Genomic DNA, 21,195 nt, shown 5'->3' with positions numbered 1-21,195 from the left:
GCAGTTTAGTTCTATTTCTATCTGGCCCAGACCACCATGATGACTTCATCTCCAACATGTCTGTGCCTATGAAGTTCCCATTATTCCCCTCCTCTGTTGATGCCCCATTTGGTGCCACGGCCTCCCCATAGAATATACACTGCTCCTTTTTGCCAGTGGAAGGCTGTGTACTTTGCCAAGGTTTCATGTTCTCCTTTCTGACAGTGAAAGGCTTTGTACTATAAATCTTCTCACTCCAGTGCACCAGAGGGCGGGGGGGGTATAAATTTATGAAGTACACACTGCCGGCCATCTGGGCCAGGTCGCAGTTGTGACCACTGTATCCCCTATAGTTACACTGGTGACTACTGGAGATAGCACTCTACTCAGGGGCCCTCAAATGTCCCATAGAAGTGAATGGCTTGGTATCATGCATACGTGTTACCAACTACATTCAAACAGGGGGGCATAGGACCCCTGTTCTCAGTGATCTACCAATCTAGTGGTTTTCTCCTATTGGATCATATACCAATCTAGCACTTATCCCCTTTAAGACCACCTACCAATGGTGAACAGGCTAGAGGATTGTCCCAGCCTGCAAGGATTGGAACGTAGGAACAAGCCCAACTTAGTCACCTATGTATCAACGCCCATCAGGTCTCAGCACATGCCCATAAAAAGAGTCAGAATGAGGGTCTTTGGGCCCAACAGCGAAAATGATTCTAGGACCACACCCTCCAACAACCCCAAGGAGATAGACCATAGTGTCCTTGTTTGAGTTTCACTAACAATCTTAGGTGGTCGCCCAAGGTCCCATAGGAGGAGCTCCCTCATACCCGGGCTCCTTGGCCATACTCATGACTGACATGCGGCCATCTTGCCTTTTTCTAGGGTTTTTCCATAGATGTATTGATGTAAACAAGCCCTAGACATACAAGTGACCCATTGTTAGCGCCTCTGATATTGTAGGAATGTATAGGAATGCATTTCCCAAGAAACCCAGGACTATACACTGGAAAAAGCTTCCCTTCCCCAGACAGGACACCACACCTTGTCTGAGCAGCACCTTGTCTCACCTGGGGGCTTGTTTGTTTTCAGCTGACAATACCGTGTGCGGCTGCCAAGACGTGAACTGTCGGCACATTCACCCATCATCCCGCTAAGTAGGAAAATAAATGATCTTCTGAGTGTCTTCACTGTCTGCTCTGGCGCTTCCAGGGTTAATCTTTCACCTTGTCCTTGCTCTTAGGTAACTGGTCAGACAGAGATAAGGCGTAAGAGATATTATTGCATTCTTAATGGTTTCCACTGCTTCCTCTTGTCTTAAGATTACAAGGCGGAGAGTTTGTAGAGTCAGGGCATGCTGGGAGTTGTAGTTTTGCACCAGTCAGCGATGGCGTAGTTATATTGACGATTTATTTTTTGTCCACACAGCAGCTCCAGACTTGACCGCATTCAGTGACCCTCGAGTCGGGATCGATCGTCAGTTCTCCACCCTTTCATCAATTTCGGATCCACGCATGCACTATCCCGGAGCGTTTACATATACCCCAACCCCGGTGTCTTCAGGCATAGGAATCGGTATGTCCGCCATGACCAGTGCCACCAGATACCACACCTACTTACCACCTCCATATCCTGGATCTTCCCAAGCTCAAGGAAGCCCATTCCAGGCCAGTTCTCCTTCATACCATCTCTATTACGGGACCTCAGCCGGGTCTTACCAGTTTTCCATGATGTCCGGAGGAGACAGGTCACCACCTCGCATCCTTCCTCCTTGCACTAATGCTTCTACAGGGTCAGCTCTTCTCAACCCCAACCTCCCGAACCAAAATGATGTCGTCGAGACGGAAGGAAGCCACAGCAACTCTCCAACCAACATGGGCACCACACCAAGGTTGGAGGAAGCCGTATGGAGACCCTATTGAAGACTATCCAGATGTGAAGGTTCATCAAGTCTAAGCGTCAGTTCACGTACGTGCATGGACAACCTGGAGGTTTCCAAAGACGTATCCAATTTCTCAATGCTGTGAAGCCAACTGGATGGAAGGGAATGGATTTCACATCTATGTGTGGAGGACCTAACAGAGATACATTTCCAACATGGTGCCTAGAAGGAGCAACTCAAGTTGAGATCTAAAGGTGGATTCGGAGTTGGCTGTGCGGAACCTCAACCAAAATTTTTGGAACATTTCACTGTACCAATATAAATGACTAGATACGTTCTCCCGTAGCGTAATTGTACATTTCCCGTTACTCAGTGGAACGCGCTTCTTTTAGTTACTCCATATGCAAAAGTAAGGTTGTCCCTCTTTTCGGCACCTTAAGCCTCTTTCCCTCGCTTTCTTTTAATGTTATAGCTTCCAGGTATATTTTACATTTTTTTACATAAATTTTTGTATTATACTTCATGTCGATTTTTTTTTTTTTAACTATTGGGCAATGATGTGTAATTATTTCAGTAGCAGTGCCCGCCCCTGAGGAGCTCCAGTTTTATTTATGTATAGTATTCAGGGCTTGTTTTTAATTATTATCCCAGTTACATAAGGATGTTGTTTACATTTTGAATTTTTTTGGGAAATTTAATTTTTTTTATGGGGTTTTTTTCCTCCCCCCTCAGGTTAATTTGAGATCGTATTGATACAACATTGCAATGCTGGGTATGTTAACTGTGTTGTATTCTGTAGGATCAGATCGGTGATGTCCTTGTGTTCCCCTTCATGACTTGGGGGTTCTTAGTCTCTTCATGAGTCTTGAGATTAGGGTCAGACTGACTGACTATCAGGCCAAATGTTCCTTCAATGTTCTGCCATGATGAATGGTTTCTTCCACAATTTGCCCCACCCACGAGGTTCAGCAGTCAATCCTACTGAAGCTCATATTGATTCTGGTCACTAGCTCCTATTTTGGGGGTATACATACCATCCAGAGTGTCATCCAAGGCAACACCAGGGGCCACCAAGTCATTTTGTGGAGCACATGACCATTAAATGAAGTGTTTACATTTTTGGGGGAAGATTCCAAAATGGCCGAGTCTGTATTTCTCAATCAATGGATCAATCTAAGTTAATAGGGTCACTAATTGGTAAAATGAGGTATATTACAGGGTGCAGACTACTCATTTAGTCACTGACTGTAGCCATATGTGTAGCTTCCTATGTATTAACCACACAAGTATAGACAGTACAGACTCCCCCGTCCCAGTGTGGTCAATCCCTAGTGTTTCCCGAAATGATCGGTTTCATGGGTCCTCTCTGACTTGGTTGCCTTGACTAATCTGAATCCAAAGTTTTATGGATAGGTCAATCCAAAAAGATAAGGTTATAGTTCAGTGATGTCACTGATGGGGGCGGGGCTATGACAACGACTCATTCATTTTATTTGAAAATAACAATGGTTGTCACCAGATTAGGACCAGCAACAGTTAATAAGAACACATAGGACTTGCCAACCAGGGAAAATGATCAAAGTAATGGAGGATGTCTTACCGATGGAGTTACCCTTTAAGTTAAGAATTTGGTAAACAGGGTCGCGTCTCTTTAGTTGGAAAATGTCTTGGTGATGTTTAGCATCCATTGGGACTGCAATTTTATTACAATTCCTTTAATCTGGAATGAATAGGACCTGATAGGTATCAGATTATCTAATAGTCTGGATTATCAGATGTTCTCAGAAAGGTATAGAAAGCTCCCGTATAAGGGTACTGGACCTTTAAGAAGATCAAACTGTGTGAAATTCCACTTTATATTGTAGTTTTGTGCTGGATTATCAGATTTCTGGATTATCAGATTTCTGGATTATCAAATGGCATTTTACTGTATTTCTATTTCTGAGTTCAGTATTAAGATAAATTGGGTTTATTCTTCCGTCCACCAAGTAGAAATACAACGCGGTACAGTAAGATGTCTATCGGATTATTCACTGTCCTGGAGGACAATCCCATCATGTCCTCAATGATCTGCTGTAATCTGAGGGATCAGGGCTACAACTTCTCAGTATCCCCACAGCGCCACCACAGGTGACATGAAGTATTACACAGGGCTCATTGAAATCAATAGGCTGTCTGTGTAATGCAGAGACATGTCGGGTCCTCCAGGACAAAAGACGCTCTTTGTAGACGATTTCTGGATGAGAGGCCGCCCCCTAGCAGCAGGGTATGAGAAAAGGCATTTTGTAATGTAGCCCTCCCCTTTAAATATCTCCAAGGACCTTTACACTCGGTCATCTCTGCTCAGCTTTCTGGTCTATAGGAATTTTAGCTGCCAGATTATCAGATTACCAGGGTCAAAAACGGTAATTTGTACCTTTTTGGGGGAAATTATCTCGGCAAGGGTACAAGAATAAGATTAGAATAAGGATTATCTTATCTTATCTTATTCACATGGGGCAAATTTTTAACTGAAAATCCGGTCCATTCCTGTTGACGGGGTTATTTCTACAACAAATGGGCGTTAATCAGTCACTGAAATTTTCGGGAAAAAAATCTGCCCTGTGTGAATAGACTCCTATAGACCTTCCCATTCTTTGCATTGAATAGCTCACAAAGCATCATGGGACAGATATTGAGGGTCACGTAATACCCAGTAAAGGATTTATTAGGTTATGTATGGGAGCTACAACTGAGCAAAACAGTCTAAGTCTGTAGAATACAATATAATCTTAAAGGGATTGTCCAGAGTTGGGGGTGATTTTTAACATAGAGCTCATAATGGGTTAAAAAAATAAAAAATGTACTCCCCCCACCAATTTCCCTGATGTTCACATTCATGGGTCCCTACCGGTCTCCACTTCCTGTCTCCTCTTGACATACAGGAAATGCCAATCAGCCAATCAGTGACTGGGGAGGAGTCATTGCTGTGATCACTGATTGGCTGATCGCTTATTTCCTGTCTATGTCCAGACCAGGAAGTAGACACTGTTGTGGACCCAGGACGTGAGCGGCGGAGGATCGGTGATGTCAGCACCACTTCTTTATTTTTAACCCATTCTGAGCCTTCTGTCGACCTCATTTCCTCAATGGACGTCCCCTTTAATCCGACCGATCGGTCACCTACAGTGTCAGGAGGGAAAGATCTTCATTTTGTCTTATTTAATCCCAGCTTGTTACGGTCATAGATTTTATGGCGCAGTTTCCTTCTATAAATGGCGACGCCGGCTATTAGAAAAGATGGAGGATTATATTAAAAAAAAAAAAAATTAAAAACTTTATTTAAAAGTACTTATTGCAGGGCAGAGTATTTGAAAGCAGGACTTCAGATCAGTGTTTGATAAAATAATAAAAAAAAAGACTAAAAATAGCGGCTGCGGGCAGCGCTCCAGGGTTATTTAAGAGGTTTCGTTTCTTTTGGCTTTTTTTTTTTTCAGGATGGATATAAATAGATATAAATATATTTTTTGTCGCCTTGTATGTACGATGCAGTGGCACTTTGCTCTGTAAAGGGTAGGGGGGCACATTTACCCATTTATGGGGGTTATCATTCAAGCGATTGGGACATGAGCAATGCAAAATACCCAAATGACTCCTCCACTTACCTGCAGTGAATAGGGTCATGTGTATATGGCAGGCTTGGAGAATCAACTTGGCATACATGTATGAAGCCACTAGGTGTCAGCACAGCCCCATTTTCTCATAACTTGGGCTTTGCTGGATTGCATCTTAGTTTAGTCATTAGGTGGCACTAGAGCTCCTTTTTTCATAACCTATTGTTGTCAAATACATATAAGCACACTAGGTGGCAGCAGAGCTCCTTATCCCATTATACCTGCTCTTGTCATACATTTGGATAGTCACCAGGTGGCAGCAGAGCTGCTTATCCCATTATACCTGCTCTTGTCATACATTTGGATAGTCACCAGGTGGCAGCAGAGCTCCTTATCCCATTATACCTGCTCTTGTCATACATTTGGATAGTCACCAGGTGGCAGCAGAGCTCCTTATCCCATTATACCTGCTCTTGTCATACATTTGGATAGTCACCAGGTGGCAGCAGAGCTGCATCCTTCATAGTATATACATAGTATGTATATTGCACCTCACTCTTGTCATACACTCAGGTGGTCACTAGGTGGCAGCAGAGCTCTATGTTATTTTTTACCCTCTTGCATAGTAGAGTATATACCATATACAGTACATGACACCTTGTATATAAGGTATAGAAGTATACCAGACCAAAGATGGAGGCGCTGCCCATAGTGACCAATCACATTTCAGCTCTTAGGTTCTCCTGATTTGATTGGCCACCATTCACACCTATCAGTTTACTGCCTGCAGTATTTTGGTATTTTGCATTGCCATTAATTAAGAATCAGAAAATATTCAGATTGACACCAACCAAAGAATAATCCCCGAATCCCCAATCTGATGTGTATTCTGGCGTCGGACGCCCCCTTTAACCCTTTATACAGGCGGTCCAGTGCTCGTGTACCCTGCATCGATTTCGGGTCTGTCATGGATAAATTATCTTTTCTTTGCTGTATAATTATAATTGTATTTATAGATGTGTACATAGATTTCGGGGGCTTCCGGCATGAGACCCCCTCCCCCCAGGCTTTTCATTAAATCGCTTTACAGAGTTTTGGAAACTTTTTGCCTTGTCTTAAAGAAACACTGAAGTGAGTTGTTTTTTATATACTATTGTTTTGTTGTTCACTTTTGTATACGGCTTCTGAAGCATGGACATGTGTGACCACCAGCGCCGCCTGGAGGAAGGACCTGCATAGCGCGCTCAGCTACGCTCAGTGTTTACTATGGTTCATTTTACAAATAAACTTCTAAAATAAGATTGTTGTGTCGTCTTCTGTATCACAAGATGGAGAGCGCCCCCCACTGACACCCACTATACATGGGACATATTGCAGGGCCATCTACCTGTGATGTCACAGTACAGGGATAATACACACAGTGATGTCACAGTACAGAGATAATACACACAATGATGTCACAGTACAGAGATAATACACACAGTGATGTCACAGTACAGGATAATACACACAGTGATGTCACAGTACAGGGATAATACACACAGTGATGTCACAGTACAGGATAATACACACAGTGATGTCACAGTACAGGGATAATACACACAGTGATGTCACAGTACAGGGATAATACACACAGTGATGTCACAGTACAGGGATAATACACACAGTGATGTCACAGTACAGAGATAATACACACAGTGATGTCACAGTACAGAGATAATACACACAGTGATGTCACAGTACAGGATAATACAAACAGTGATGTCACAATACAGGGATAATACACACAGTAATGTCACAATACAGGGATAATACACACAGTGATGTCACAGTACAGAGATAATACACACAGTGATGTCACAGTACAGAGATAATACACACAATGATGTCACAGTACAGGGATAATACACACAGTGATGTCACAGTACAGAGATAATACACACAGTGATGTCACAGTACAGAGATAATACACACAATGATGTCACAGTACAGGGATAATACGCACAGTGATGTCACAGTACAGGGATAATACACACAGTGATGTCACAGTACAGAGATAATACACACAGTGATGTCACAGTACAGAGATAATACACACAGTGATGTCACAGTACAGGATAATACAAACAGTGATGTCACAATACAGGGATAATACACAGTGATGTCACAGTACAGAGATAATACACACTAATGTCACAGTACAGAGATAATACACACAGTGATGTCACAGTACAGGGATAATACACACAGTGATGTCACAGTACAGAGATAATACACACAGTGATGTCACAGTACAGGGATAATACACACAGTGATGTCACAGTACAGGGATAATACACACAGTGATGTCACAGTACAGAGATAATACACACAGTGATGTCACAGTACAGGGATAATACACACAGTGATGTCACAGTACAGGGATAATACACACAGTGATGTCACAGTACAGAGATAATACACACAGTGATGTCACAGTACAGAGATAATACACACAGTGATGTCACAGTACAGGGATAATACACACAGTGATGTCACAGTACAGGGATAATACACACAGTGATGTCACAGTACAGGGATAATACACACAGTGATGTCACAGTACAGAGATAATACACACAGTGATGTCACAGTACAGGATAATACAAACAGTGATGTCACAATACAGAGATAATACACACAGTGATGTCACAGTACAGAGATAATACACACAGTGATGTCACAGTACCGGATAATACAAACAGTGATGTCACAATACAGGGATAATACACACTGATGTCACAGTACAGAGATAATACACACAGTGATGTCACAGTACAGGGATAATACACACAGTGATGTCACAGTACAGGGATAATACACACAGTGATGTCACAGTACAGGATAATACACACAGTGATGTCACAGTACAGGATAATACAAACAGTGATGTCACAATACAGGGATAATACACACAGTGATGTCACAATACAGGGATAATACACACAGTGATGTCACAGTACAGGGATAATACACACAGTGATGTCACAGTACAGGGATAATACACACAGTGATGTCACAGTACAGAGATAATACACACAGTGATGTCACAGTACAGGATAATACAAACAGTGATGTCACAATACAGAGATAATACACACAGTGATGTCACAGTACAGAGATAATACACACAGTGATGTCACAGTACAGGATAATACAAACAGTGATGTCACAATACAGGGATAATACACAGTGATGTCACAATACAGGGATAATACACACAGTGATGTCACAGTACAGAGATAATACACACAGTGATGTCACAGTACAGAGATAATACACACAATGATGTCACAGTACAGGATAATACGCACAGTGATGTCACAGTACAGGGATAATACACACAGTGATGTCACAGTACAGGGATAATACACACAGTGATGTCACAGTACAGGATAATACACACAGTGATGTCACAGTACAGGGATAATACACACAGTAATGTCACAATACAGGGATAATATACACAGTGATGTCACAGTACAGGATAATACACACAGTGATGTCACAGTACAGGATAATACACACAGTGATGTCACAGTACAGAGATAATACACAGTGATGTCACAGTACAGAGATAATACACACAGTGATGTCACAGTACAGGGATAATACACACAGTGATGTCACAGTACAGGGATAATACACACAGTGATGTCACAGTACAGAGATAATACACACAGTGATGTCACAGTACAGGGATAATACACACAGTGATGTCACAGTACAGGGATAATACACACAGTGATGTCACAGTACAGGGATAATACACACAGTGATGTCACAGTACAGGGATAATACACACAGTGATGTCACAGTACAGGATAATACACACAGTGATGTCACAGTACAGGATAATACACACAGTGATGTCACAGTACAGGATAATATACACAGTGATGTCACAGTACAGGGATAATACACACAGTGATGTCACAGTACAGGATAATACACACAGTGATGTCACAGTACAGAGATAATACACACAGTGATGTCACAATACAGGGATAATACACACAGTGATGTCACAATACAGGGATAATACACCGTGATGTCACAGTACAGGATAATACACACAGTGATGTCACAGTACAGGGATAATACACACAGTGATGTCACAGTACAGAGATAATACACACAGAGATGTCACAGTACAGGATAATACACACAGTGATGTCACAGTACAGGTATAATACACACAGTGATGTCACAATACAGGGATAATACACCGTGATGTCACAGTACAGGATAATACACACAGTGATGTCACAGTACAGGATAATACACACAGTGATGTCACAGTACAGGGATAATACACACAGTGATGTCACAGTACAGGGATAATACACACAGTGATGTCACAGTACAGAGATAATACACACAGTGATGTCACAGTACAGAGATAATACACACAGAGATGTCACAGTACAGAGATAATACACACAGTGATGTCACAGTACAGGTATAATACACACAGTGATGTCACAATACAGGGATAATACACCGTGATGTCACAGTACACACATGCATTTTATATGTTGGACTATGTGCCAACCACCTTGTATGGTGTATAGTGGGCTATGACTTTGACTAGCTGGGCATGTGGTTGTCACTTGGGAGTCTATTTATCCATTATCTATCCATCTATTCTATACCTCTATGTATTATGTATTATCTATCCATTCTCTACAGTATATATCTATTATCTACCTATATTTTAGGGTTTGCTCTCACTGGTCCCCCCGTGTATTGTATTGGAGCAGTCTCCTGGGTCCTGTATCTGTAGGCCGGGTTCTCTCCTGATAGCCGCCATGTGACATCACTGATCTCACTACACAATAGATTGCAGTGTTTACCCAGATAACACGGCCATAGAACAAGGTGACATTTAGGAAATCAGAAAATCCAGTCCACGACAATGACGTTGGCAGCAGCGGCCGCAGAGCAGATCACTTATGAAACCAGTAAAACCCCTGAAGCGACTGCCTGTGGAGCCTTGTAAATGTATAATACAGTCCTGTAAGGATTATTAGTGTTACACACATTACAGAGGAAAGGCCATAAAACAGATATTAACCCTGCTTGGTTCTGACTATATTTACCCCAAATTGCCCACTTTTGACCTCCTTCTTATTTGCTACATTGCCAGAACTCTGCCTGCCCTGGCCTGTCTTTCAGTGTGAACAAGCTCCACCAGCCCTGACCTATGTCCTTCTGATTATGTCTTCTGCCTTATAACCTGGTGTCAACTACCGAGTTCCATGTCAGATGTTACTGAGACTTCTGAGTGAAACAACCTGGAGATTTCTTGCAGCCAACCAAGACTATGCTCCTGAGTCTCCAACAACCCAGTGGACCTGCAACATCTCCAGTGAGTTGCGTGTCAATTGACCATTTCACATTGTATTCTATTTCTTTGTATTAGATTTTTTTATTATTAGCTCCATTTCCGTTTCGTCTTAAAAAATGACAACAAATAATCTTTTAATGGCGGCAGGTCCTATTCAGCAAATACCTTTTGTTAAGTTGGAGGTGTCCTGTCCTGATATTGACCCAGCTTGTGTCTGGCTAGGCCTACCATCTTGCTTCCAGCCTTAACCTTCTGCCAATCTATTGTAGTGCCAGAACTCTGCCAACCCTGTCTTTTATTGTGAATGTACTCTACCAGCCCTAACCTATGCCCATGTAACAATGACAACTTCTGCTTGGCCATATAATACCATCACCTGTTGACATCTGCTAAGTTTCCCATCAGCTATTGTAGAGACTGCTCCTGAGGAAAGTGACCTGGAGACAAGTCCAGATCTTTGTATGGATGTGAACATACTCCACCAGTCTATGACCTATGTCCTTCTGATGATGTATTCTGTCTTCTAACAAGGTACCATTACCTGCTGTCAACTACCAAGTTTCATGTCCGATGTTGCTGAGACTACACCTGAGTGAAACAACCAGGAGATTTCCTTCAGGCAACATAGACTTCACTCCTAGTGCTGACCCAAAGACAAAATCTTCCACCGATCTTCTATAGTGCCAGCACATCACCAACCCTGACCCTGGCCTATCTCTAATTGAGAACGTGCTCCACCAGCCCTGACCTATGTCCATGTAACTAACACTTCTGCCTGTCCACATGGTACCATCACCTAGTATCACCTGTACCATCTGCCAAGTTCCACATCAGCTCTTGTGAAGACTACTCCTGAGGTCAGCGGCCTGGAGATGTCCTGCATACAAGTCCAGATCTTTGTATAGAGGTTTAGACTCCACTCCTGGTTATGGCCCAAAGTCTTCTTCTCTGTTTCATCTTAAAAAATATAACATGAAATAATCTCTTAATGGCCACAGGTCCCATTTATCTAATACCTTGTGTTAGGTTGGACATTTGCCAAGCCAAATGCTGCCATCACTGGCTTGTCTGCAAGAACCTGTGCTAAGGTGTTCTTCTGTTATTGATCCAGCTTGTTTACGACCACGTCTACCATCTATTTCCACCTATCTGCTGCAGTGCCAGAAGTCCAACAGATGTAACCCCTACCTGTCTTTCGTTGTGAACGTACTCCACCAGCCCTGACCTATGTCATTGCTTGGTGATATCTAACAAGTTCACGCCAACTGTTACAGAGATTAGTCCTGAGGGAAGTGAAATGAGAATTTCCTCCAGTCAAGTCCAGAACTTTGTACAGAGGTTTATGGGTCCATCCCTTAGAATCTTCTCTTGGTTCGGGCCCAAAGTCAAATTGGTCACAACCCAAAGGATCTGCATCACTTCTAGTAAGCTTCATGACAATTTTTGCATTGTACACATTTATTTTTGTATTATTATTTTTTATTTTCTAGGGAAGTCTTCTCTCATGTATCATCTTTAGAAAACGACATGAAATAATGTGTTAATGGCGGCCGGTCCCATTCATCAAATATCTTGTGTTCGGCCGGACATTTACTATGCCAACTGCTGCCGTCACTGGCATGTCTGCAATGTCTTCTGTCATTAGCCCCTTATTAACATACACTTGGGAGACAATAGACATCTTGAGATATTTTGTGCCATCCAGATAGCTGCGGCAGAGAGTCCTGTGCAGGGTTTGTGCACACATCTGGGGGACCCTGTACAAGCAATGATAACACACATTTAATGTGTTTGCACAGGCAGAGAAAAGGCCTCTGACGTTGGCGCTCCTATTACCAGCGCAAAGACACAATGCAAACCACACAAAATAGCCAAGGACTGGTCACCAAGTGTCACCACTGTGACTTAGTAAAGTGGAATTTGATTGGGGTCTTGGTCACTGTAGGGGGGGCCCCCGGGTTTATAAGAGTCCCATCTTCTGACATAGGGCCAGAGAACCCGCAACCACTTGACAAGCCTTACCTAAAGGCGCTCATTGGAATTAGAGAGGAAAGATGGACAACTTAGTGATTGTTAGTATCATTGCGACGGCTCTCTTCTCCACCACACAAGTGGTAAAATGCTCCGCGCTAGGGGACGAAATGCTGCAGCTCAGAGAAGGTACATTATATATAGTGTTATACCGGTATGAGCTAGGCCATGTACTGTCTATCTATCTAATATCTATCTATCTATCTATCTATCTATCTATCTATCTATCTATCTCCTATCTATCTATCTATCTCCTATCTATCTATCTATCTATCTATCTATCTATCTATCTATCTCCTATCTATCTATCTATCTATCTATCTATCTATCTATCTATCTATCTATCCATCTATCATCTATCTATCTATCTATCTATCTTCTATCTATCTATCTATCTATCTATCTATCTAATATCTATCTAATCTAATATCTATCTATCTATCTATCTATCTATCTCCTATCTATCTATCTATCTATCTATCTATCTATCTATCTATATCCTATCTATCTATCTATCTATCTATCTAACTATCATCTGTCTATCTATCTATCTATCTATCTATCTATCTAATATCTATCTATCTATCTCCTATCTATCTATCTATCTATCTATCTATCTATCTATCTATCTCCTATCTATCTATCTATCTATCTATCTATCTATCTATCTATCTATCTCCTATCTATCTATCTATCTATCTATCTATCTATCTATCTATTATCTATCTCTCTATCTATCTCCTATCTATCTACCTGGGACTTTTTCAATCCCCCCCCCCCAAAAAAAAAAAAAAAAAAAGTTAAAATTCCGAAATAAAGTTTTTTGTTTTTGTTTTTATTTCGTAACATTTATTTGAAACTTTTTATCCTTTTTATCATTTCTGCCACATAAAATATACCCCTATTTTATATGGTACAAGGTAAATGATTTATATTATCAATTTTGTACCTCGAATTCTTTAATTTCATTTTAATTGTTTTCATGATATAAGTAATCAACTTTTTATCTCAGAATTCGGCAATTTTCTTTCAAGTGTTAGAAGAATGTATGTTATCGGCTATTTACCTCAGAATTCTGCAATTTCCTTTTAAGTTTCATTATGATTTATATTATCTATGTTATACCTCAGAATTCTGCAATTTCATTTCATTTGCCATTTTATATTATCGACCTTTAATGTATCTCAGAATTCTGAAATTTATTTACAATTTTTATTAGAATGTATTTTATAGAGTTTTTATCTCAGAATTTTGCAATTTCATCTTAAGTTATTTTTTATCAACTTTTTATTTGAGAATTCTGTTTTCTCTTTTTAGTTGTTATTATCATTTATGTTTTTGACTTTTTATGTCTGAATTATCCTTACTGTGCTATCATTACAGACCATATATATATATATATATATATATATATATATATATATATATATATATATATGTGATGTCATCATACTTGTGGTTTTCCATTGTACAAGTGTGTCCATCCGTCTTCATAGCTCTCATAGAAGTGAATGGAGCGAGCTGTGCACACGCATGGCCACTCTCCATTCATCCTCTGTCTGGACCCAGCAGCGGCGGCCACCGGACAGGACCGGACAGGGACAGGGACCGGACAGGGGTCACTGAGGGTGGGACAGACCTATAGGACATATCCATAGGATACACCGTAACTGTATATAATGGGACTGCCCATTAGAAAGCCTCAGTATTGGATTCTTCCAATAAAAATTTTTGCACAGCTTTTGTCAAAATAATTTGGACAGATTTTTGCTTTCGCTGAGACAAGTTTCATTATATATGTGTATATATGTGTTAGAAGAATAAAGGTGAACTTACTCCTAAATCTAAGCCTAATATAGGTGACAAAAAAATTTTCAATACAAAATTTTTACAACGTTTAAAGGGGTTTTCCACAACATTATAGTATTGTGGAAAGGAAGGTGAAAAAAATACTCACCTCTCCCCAGTGCTCCATTGTGCGAGGCCACTGTCTGATCCCTATGGCGCCACGGGGCTTTTCTGGCAGAACCACATGTGACCGCTGTGACCAAGCAGTGGCCTAAGGAAAGGACACAGGACATCACTTGTAGACATCACAGATGACATCCCATTTCCTTTCCCTGACCTCAATGGTCACTTGTGCGAGGAAAAGTTCCAAGGGACACCAAAGGGAGTGGAGAGTGACCTGGGACACGAGAGCACCAGGGAGAGGTGAGTATTTTTTTTTAAATTTTCACTTTCAGCTCTTTCCTGCCTGAATAATAAAATATCACGGACAACCCCTTTAAACGAAGGCCCCATCCTGCAAAAATGCAGCAGGAAAAAATGTCGAGTTTTAGGGTAAGTTCACACGGAGTAAAATGGAGTGTAATTTGGAGTGTAATTTTTACACGTGTAAAAAATTTACACGTGTATTTTGGAGTGTTTTTTTTTTACACGTGGAGTTTCAGTAGCGTTTACGGAGTGTTTTTTGGAGCGTTTACTGAAGCGTTTTTTTACACGTGTAAATGCTCCAAAAAACACTCAGTAAACGCTACTGAAACGCCACGTGTAAAAAAAAACACCCCAAAATACACGTGTAAATTTTTTACACGTATAAAAATTACACTCCAAATTACACTCCATTTTACTCCGTGTGAACTTACCCTTACAGTACCAGCAAATTGAATGAGATTTTGGTTAATCTCGCCCAGACGTTGCGGAGAAAAAAAATTGAAAGTTAAAAAATACTGGGGTGTTTCTGAAAAAGAAAACGTGTTTTAGCTGTGTTTCGCTACGTATGGCTTCAGACTAAATACAAATCCTTAGACACTAAGGACACTCAGTCGACCCCGTTAAAGTCAATGGGGTCTGTTGGACTCTGTAGGTGAATGTTTTTTTTATAGTGGTCCACTTGCCTGTTGTTCTAGTCCTCCAGTGGAACAGAACAACGGACAGCCGGCGCTAGTCACTTGTCACTACTTGTAGCAGTCACGTTCACACTCCACGTTTCATTGTCCGTATATAGTGTATACTTATGCGGTATTCTCATTTCTTAGAAGAAACCGAACAGATCCAACGAGAAGATCTCGCAGCAGAGAATAAGGACGGCGTGATGGCATTTCTAGCCTTATTGGACAAAGCAGAAAAAATTGCCAGTTCCAGGTTTGCTGCAAAGATCACAGCAATAAGAGGTAAATCTAAAAAGTTACATTCCAAAAAGTTATGTCCCAAATACACATGTAATACTGTACTGTACACTCCACTGTGTGCTGCTCAGTCGTTCTCTGTGGGATTATTGGAGATAGCCAAGTACATCACTTACCTAGCTCAGGCGCTCCCATACAGAATGAATGGCACACAGATTCAATGCTCGGCCTGCTGGTCCATCTGGATGGGAGAACTGGAGCCCTTTTCCTGGGATCTGTGGGGATCCCAAAGGTCGGAACCTCAGCATTCATGATGTTATCCCCTATCCTATGTAACTTTAAAACTTGGTACAACCACTTTAAGGGAGTACAGTTCCTTAAAGGGAGTCTGTACCCACAATCCAAGATATCAATCCAGTCTGGTAGGTAGATAGGTTAGTGTCACCTGAATCATATGGTGTTTGTACCTTGTGAATCAGTGCTTCAGTTGCTGAGATATCGCTGTTTTTGTCAATATGCAAATGAGCTCTTTGGAGCAATGAGGGCATTGCTATTGCTCCAAAGAGGGAAGTCTTCATTGCTCCAAAGAACTCATTTGCACATTGACAAAAACAGCGATATCTCAGCAATGGAGGCAGCAATTCACAAGGGGAAAACATCATGTGATTCAGGTGACACTAACCTATCTATCTGCAGGGCTGGGGTGATATGCTGGTTCTAGTGACACTAACCTATCTATCTGCAGGGCTGGGGTGATATGCTGGTACTGATGACACTAACCTATGTATCTGCAGGGCTGGGGTGATATGCTGGGTCTGGTGACACTAACCTATCTATCTGCAGGGCTGGGGTGATATGCTGGGTCTGGTGACAGTAACCTATCTATCTGCAGGGCTGGGGTGATATGCTGGTTCTAGTGACACTAACCTATCTATCTGCAGGGCTGGGGTGATATGCTGGTACTGATGACACTAACCTATGTATCTGCAGGGCTGGGGTGATATGCTGGGTCTGGTGACACTAACCTATCTATCTGCAGGGCTGGGGTGATATGCTGGGTCTGGTGACAGTAACCTATCTATCTGCAGGGCTGGGGTGATATGCTGGTTCTAGTGACACTAACCTATCTATCTGCAGGGCTGGGGTGATATGCTGGTACTGGTGACACTAACCTATGTATCTGCAGGGCTGGGGTGATATGCTGGGTCTGGTGACACTAACCTATCTATCTGCAGGGCTGGGGTGATATGCTGGGTCTGGTGACACTAACCTATCTATCTGCAGGGCTGGGGTGATATGCTGGTTCTGGTGACACTAACCTATCTATCTGCAGGGCTGGGGTGATATGCTGGGTCTGGTGACACTAACCTATCTATCTGCAGGACTGGGGTGATATGCTGGTTCTGGTGACACTAACCTATCTATCTGCAGGGCTGGAGTGATATGCTGGTTCTGGTGACACTAACCTATCTATCTGCAGGGCTGGGGTGATATGCTGGTTCTGGTGACAGTAACCTATCTATCTGCAGGGCTGGAGTGATATGCTGGTTCTGGTGACACTAACCTATCTATCTGCAGGACTGGGGTGATATGCTGGTTCTGGTGACAGTAACCTATCTATCTGCAGGGCTGGGGTGATATGCTGGTTCTGGTGACACTAACCTATCTATCTGCAGGGCTGGGGTGACATCCTTGTTCTGGTGACACTAACCTATCTATCTGCAGCGCTGGGGTGATATACTGGTTCTGGTGATACTCACATATATATCTGCTGAGGTTGGGCAGCTCCAAAATATGACATGTGTGCACTGCCATAGAGTGAGGTATCAAAACTAAAAACCTTGTGCCTTCACTAGGCCTCAGTGACAGGTTTCTGCACGATGGCTGTGCGTCCTTCTCCCCGGAGGTGACCGTATACGCCAGGGATAGTCGCGCCTCTGGTGTCACCGTTGGCTCTGGATGCCTCACTGCCCAGATACTGAATCAGTAAATAAGAGGAATGTGAATATGTGTACACGGAGAGTCCTAGAATTCTGCCGAAGCCTGAATAGGGCGACTAAATGTTATCTCAAAAATGTAAACATGGGGGACAGTAAAAAGGACATTAGCAGCTTCTATTGTCCCAGCACACAGGAGCTGTCAGCAGATGGACTGGTCACTTTTCAGGGGGTTAAATGTAGTTTTTAGGTTCCCGGGTGAAACTAGGACAATCACACTTTGCGGTAACATCTTCGTATTACCGTTACTCAAAGGGGGTTATATATAATTGAAAAATTTTCTGAGATTTATAGATTTTCTGTAACCATTTTAGTGGCCACCTCTGCAGTCGTATTTTTGGTATTTTTCTATGAATTATGTCATTTTGCTGGGGATATTTGTACCTATGTTGGGTTTATTTATGGTTATTGGATGTCGTATTTGGGATTAGTTGAATATTTCTTGTACTTCTATATAAATTACATATTATATTATTTTAATTGTATTTTATATTTTATTATTTTAATATTTTTTTACAATTGAATTAATAAAGATTAATTTATAATTTTTAAGTTACTTATTAATTAGAGTTTTTTGGGGAATAATAATAATAATTATTATTATTATTATTATTCATTGGGTAATATTAATTTTTTTATCGTTAGATTTTGGGTTCCCATGTTTTTGTAGCGATTATAATACATTATTATTTTTGTGTTATTGATTTATTTGGTCCCATTCATAAGACTAAGGTAGGGCTGTAATACCAGACACAACCTATGTACAAGGGTGGCGCTGTATAATTTTACCATTTTAACGTGAGGTTTTTATGTTTCATTTTAGCCAACAAATTATTTGGGAAAAAGAACAGATTGGTAAGTAACATGAGACAAATAATCCTTCTGTTATCTTCTTTTGGTCATATTATATGTGACGTGAGAAAGGGGTGTAGCTGGAACATTTCACCTTCTGACATGTCCCCAAGGGGCATTATGTGAGCAGAGCTTAAGAGTGTGCTGTTGTAAGTGCTCAGTTTCCATGCAGCACCACCGCAGGGCAAATGAAGTATTACACATTCCCATAGAAATCAATGGCCCATCTGTCTAATACACACAAATGGTGGGTCCTCCAGAGGGAAATCCCTTTGTAGCCACTTTTCATGCTGAATATTGATGAAGTGGGTTCTTGAATATTTTTGGGAAACAGGTCTATTTTATCCAAACCTACATACAGTATTTACACATCTATGTAGGATGTACTGTATACAGATCAGGCATGGGACTCCAGATCTCCGGATTTGGAAATATGCCCCATTCCTGATAATCCTGAGACTGGCTAACATCTATACTGTTGTTCTCTAGAGTTCCTCTTTAACAGTTCTTCTGTTATACAGGATGAAGCACGAGAGGAGCATCCAAACCCTCAGTTCCATCTAGAAGAGTCCGTAGATCATACCGAAGAACTAGCAGACAATACCCCCATGAGGGGGAAGCACTTTAGGAAAATTTCTCAGAATTTACCCAGGAAAAGCAAGAAACGAGGTAAAAAACAGACTGAAAGTTTTATTATAGATTTGGATGTTTTCATTTGTTGTGGGTAAGGAATTTGCAAATAAGATCGCATTGGTGAAAGAGAGGAGCTTGCTCTTAGCACCACCTCTTCCCCACCAATGAGGTCTTATTTGCATATTCCTTAGCTAGAATTGTTAGCAGAGCATGCATGATCTAATAAGTCTCTGTACCGTTACATAGGACCTTTTTTGACCCATGTGTTGTGGTGTAATATACTTAAAAGATAAGTTTTCACCACATCCACAAATAGGCGCCACTTCACTGATTCCAGCTCAGTTGGAATTTTTATTCTAGCCCTCACCATTCCTGAGCAATCCATGCTATTATTTTCAGCACCCGATATGCTAATTAGGTCGTGGGTTGGTGTAGCAGTCTAGGACCTCCCAACTGACAGTAGAAAGCCTAATTAGTGTATTGGGTGCCAAAAAGGTCAGCATTGACTGCTCAGCAACGGTGGGGGCTAGAGAAAATATTCCAACTGTGCTGGAATCAGTCGATCGACAACTTGTGAAAGAAAGAAAAAACAGTACTGGTTTTATGTAAATGCAACTTTTGGGGTTTTTACACATCCCACAACATTTGAACGCCCATTATCAGAACATTTTAGGCCTCTGAGCCACCCATGGTGAAATGGTCTAATGCACTTGTGGAGCAAAAATTTGCCTATATGGTCAAACCCAGAGTTACTGCAATACTGTAACACACAGGTCCTCACATCTTGCATAGCTGCAGACTGGTCACAGCGCCCATAGAGACCCCAATTTACTGCAAAAAGCAACTACAATGGGCACATGAGTATCAGAGCTGGACCTTGGAGTAATGGAAGAAGAAGGTGACCTGGTCTGATGAATTACATGCTACATGTGGAAGGTCGGGGTGGGTGTCAATCTTCTGGGGTGGCATGAGGGTGCACTACAGAAGGAAACAATCCAGGAGGTAGTATAAAATCTTGAGCAATGTTCTGCTGGGAAGTCTTGAGTCCTGGCTCAATGTTACTGTGATATGACCACTTCCTTGTCATTGAACAAACTTCTTACATTGTTTGCTGTGAGATATTGCAGAATGCTGCCAATACAGCGTACACAGAACACAGTTTGCAAAATGTGTGGAGGCTGTGAGGAAAAAAGCCTCTCCCCTCTGCATTCACTGTATGATAAGACCATACCCTCCTTTGTCCACTCACTGAAAACTCAACTTGCCTTTAATGGTATCTGTGGACGGACTTCCTTAGTAACAGGGACTTAACAGCAAATTAGCTAGAAGAGAGACACCTAGTGGCAGGAGACTTTTTTTTTTCAGGCAGAAAAGAGCAATATTTTTTTAATTAAAGGGGCTCTATCAGCAAAATTCTGCTAATAGAGCACAACATATGCGTGAATAGCCTTTAAAAAGACTATTCAGGCACCGTAAATGTTATATTAAACCCCCGTCCTGTTTTTAAATAAAAGCATTAAAACATATATGCAAATCTTACCGAACGTGCACCATGGGCGGGGATGAACGATGCGACGTCAGCTTCGGGCACGCCTGCCTCTTCTGTCTTCTTGTAGTAACGCCCTCTGGTTCCGTGTCTTCTTCCGGCTTCTTCTCTTCAAATTCCGCGCCTGCGTAGTAGCGCTTCCCTCCAGAGCGCTACTGC

General features: G+C 41.6%; 1 protein-coding gene across 1 annotated transcript in view; it reads left to right on the top strand.

The window, feature by feature from the left end:
- RUNX1 (RUNX family transcription factor 1) overlaps positions 1–3,706 on the top strand; it is a 107,537-nt gene extending 103,831 nt beyond the window's left edge. The window contains exon 7 of the mRNA XM_075263487.1: positions 1,414–3,706. Coding sequence (XP_075119588.1) covers positions 1,414–1,907 — 494 coding nt within the window. The 3' untranslated portion in view covers positions 1,908–3,706. The remainder of the gene's footprint in view (positions 1–1,413) is intronic.
- The last annotated feature ends 17,489 nt before the right edge of the window (positions 3,707–21,195 follow it).

Source organism: Leptodactylus fuscus, chromosome 2 (assembly GCF_031893055.1).
Source record: "Leptodactylus fuscus isolate aLepFus1 chromosome 2, aLepFus1.hap2, whole genome shotgun sequence".
Lineage (NCBI taxonomy): Eukaryota > Metazoa > Chordata > Amphibia > Anura > Leptodactylidae > Leptodactylus > Leptodactylus fuscus.
The sequence above is the reverse complement of the archived record's forward strand: the minus strand, read 5'-3'. Positions and strand labels throughout refer to the sequence as shown.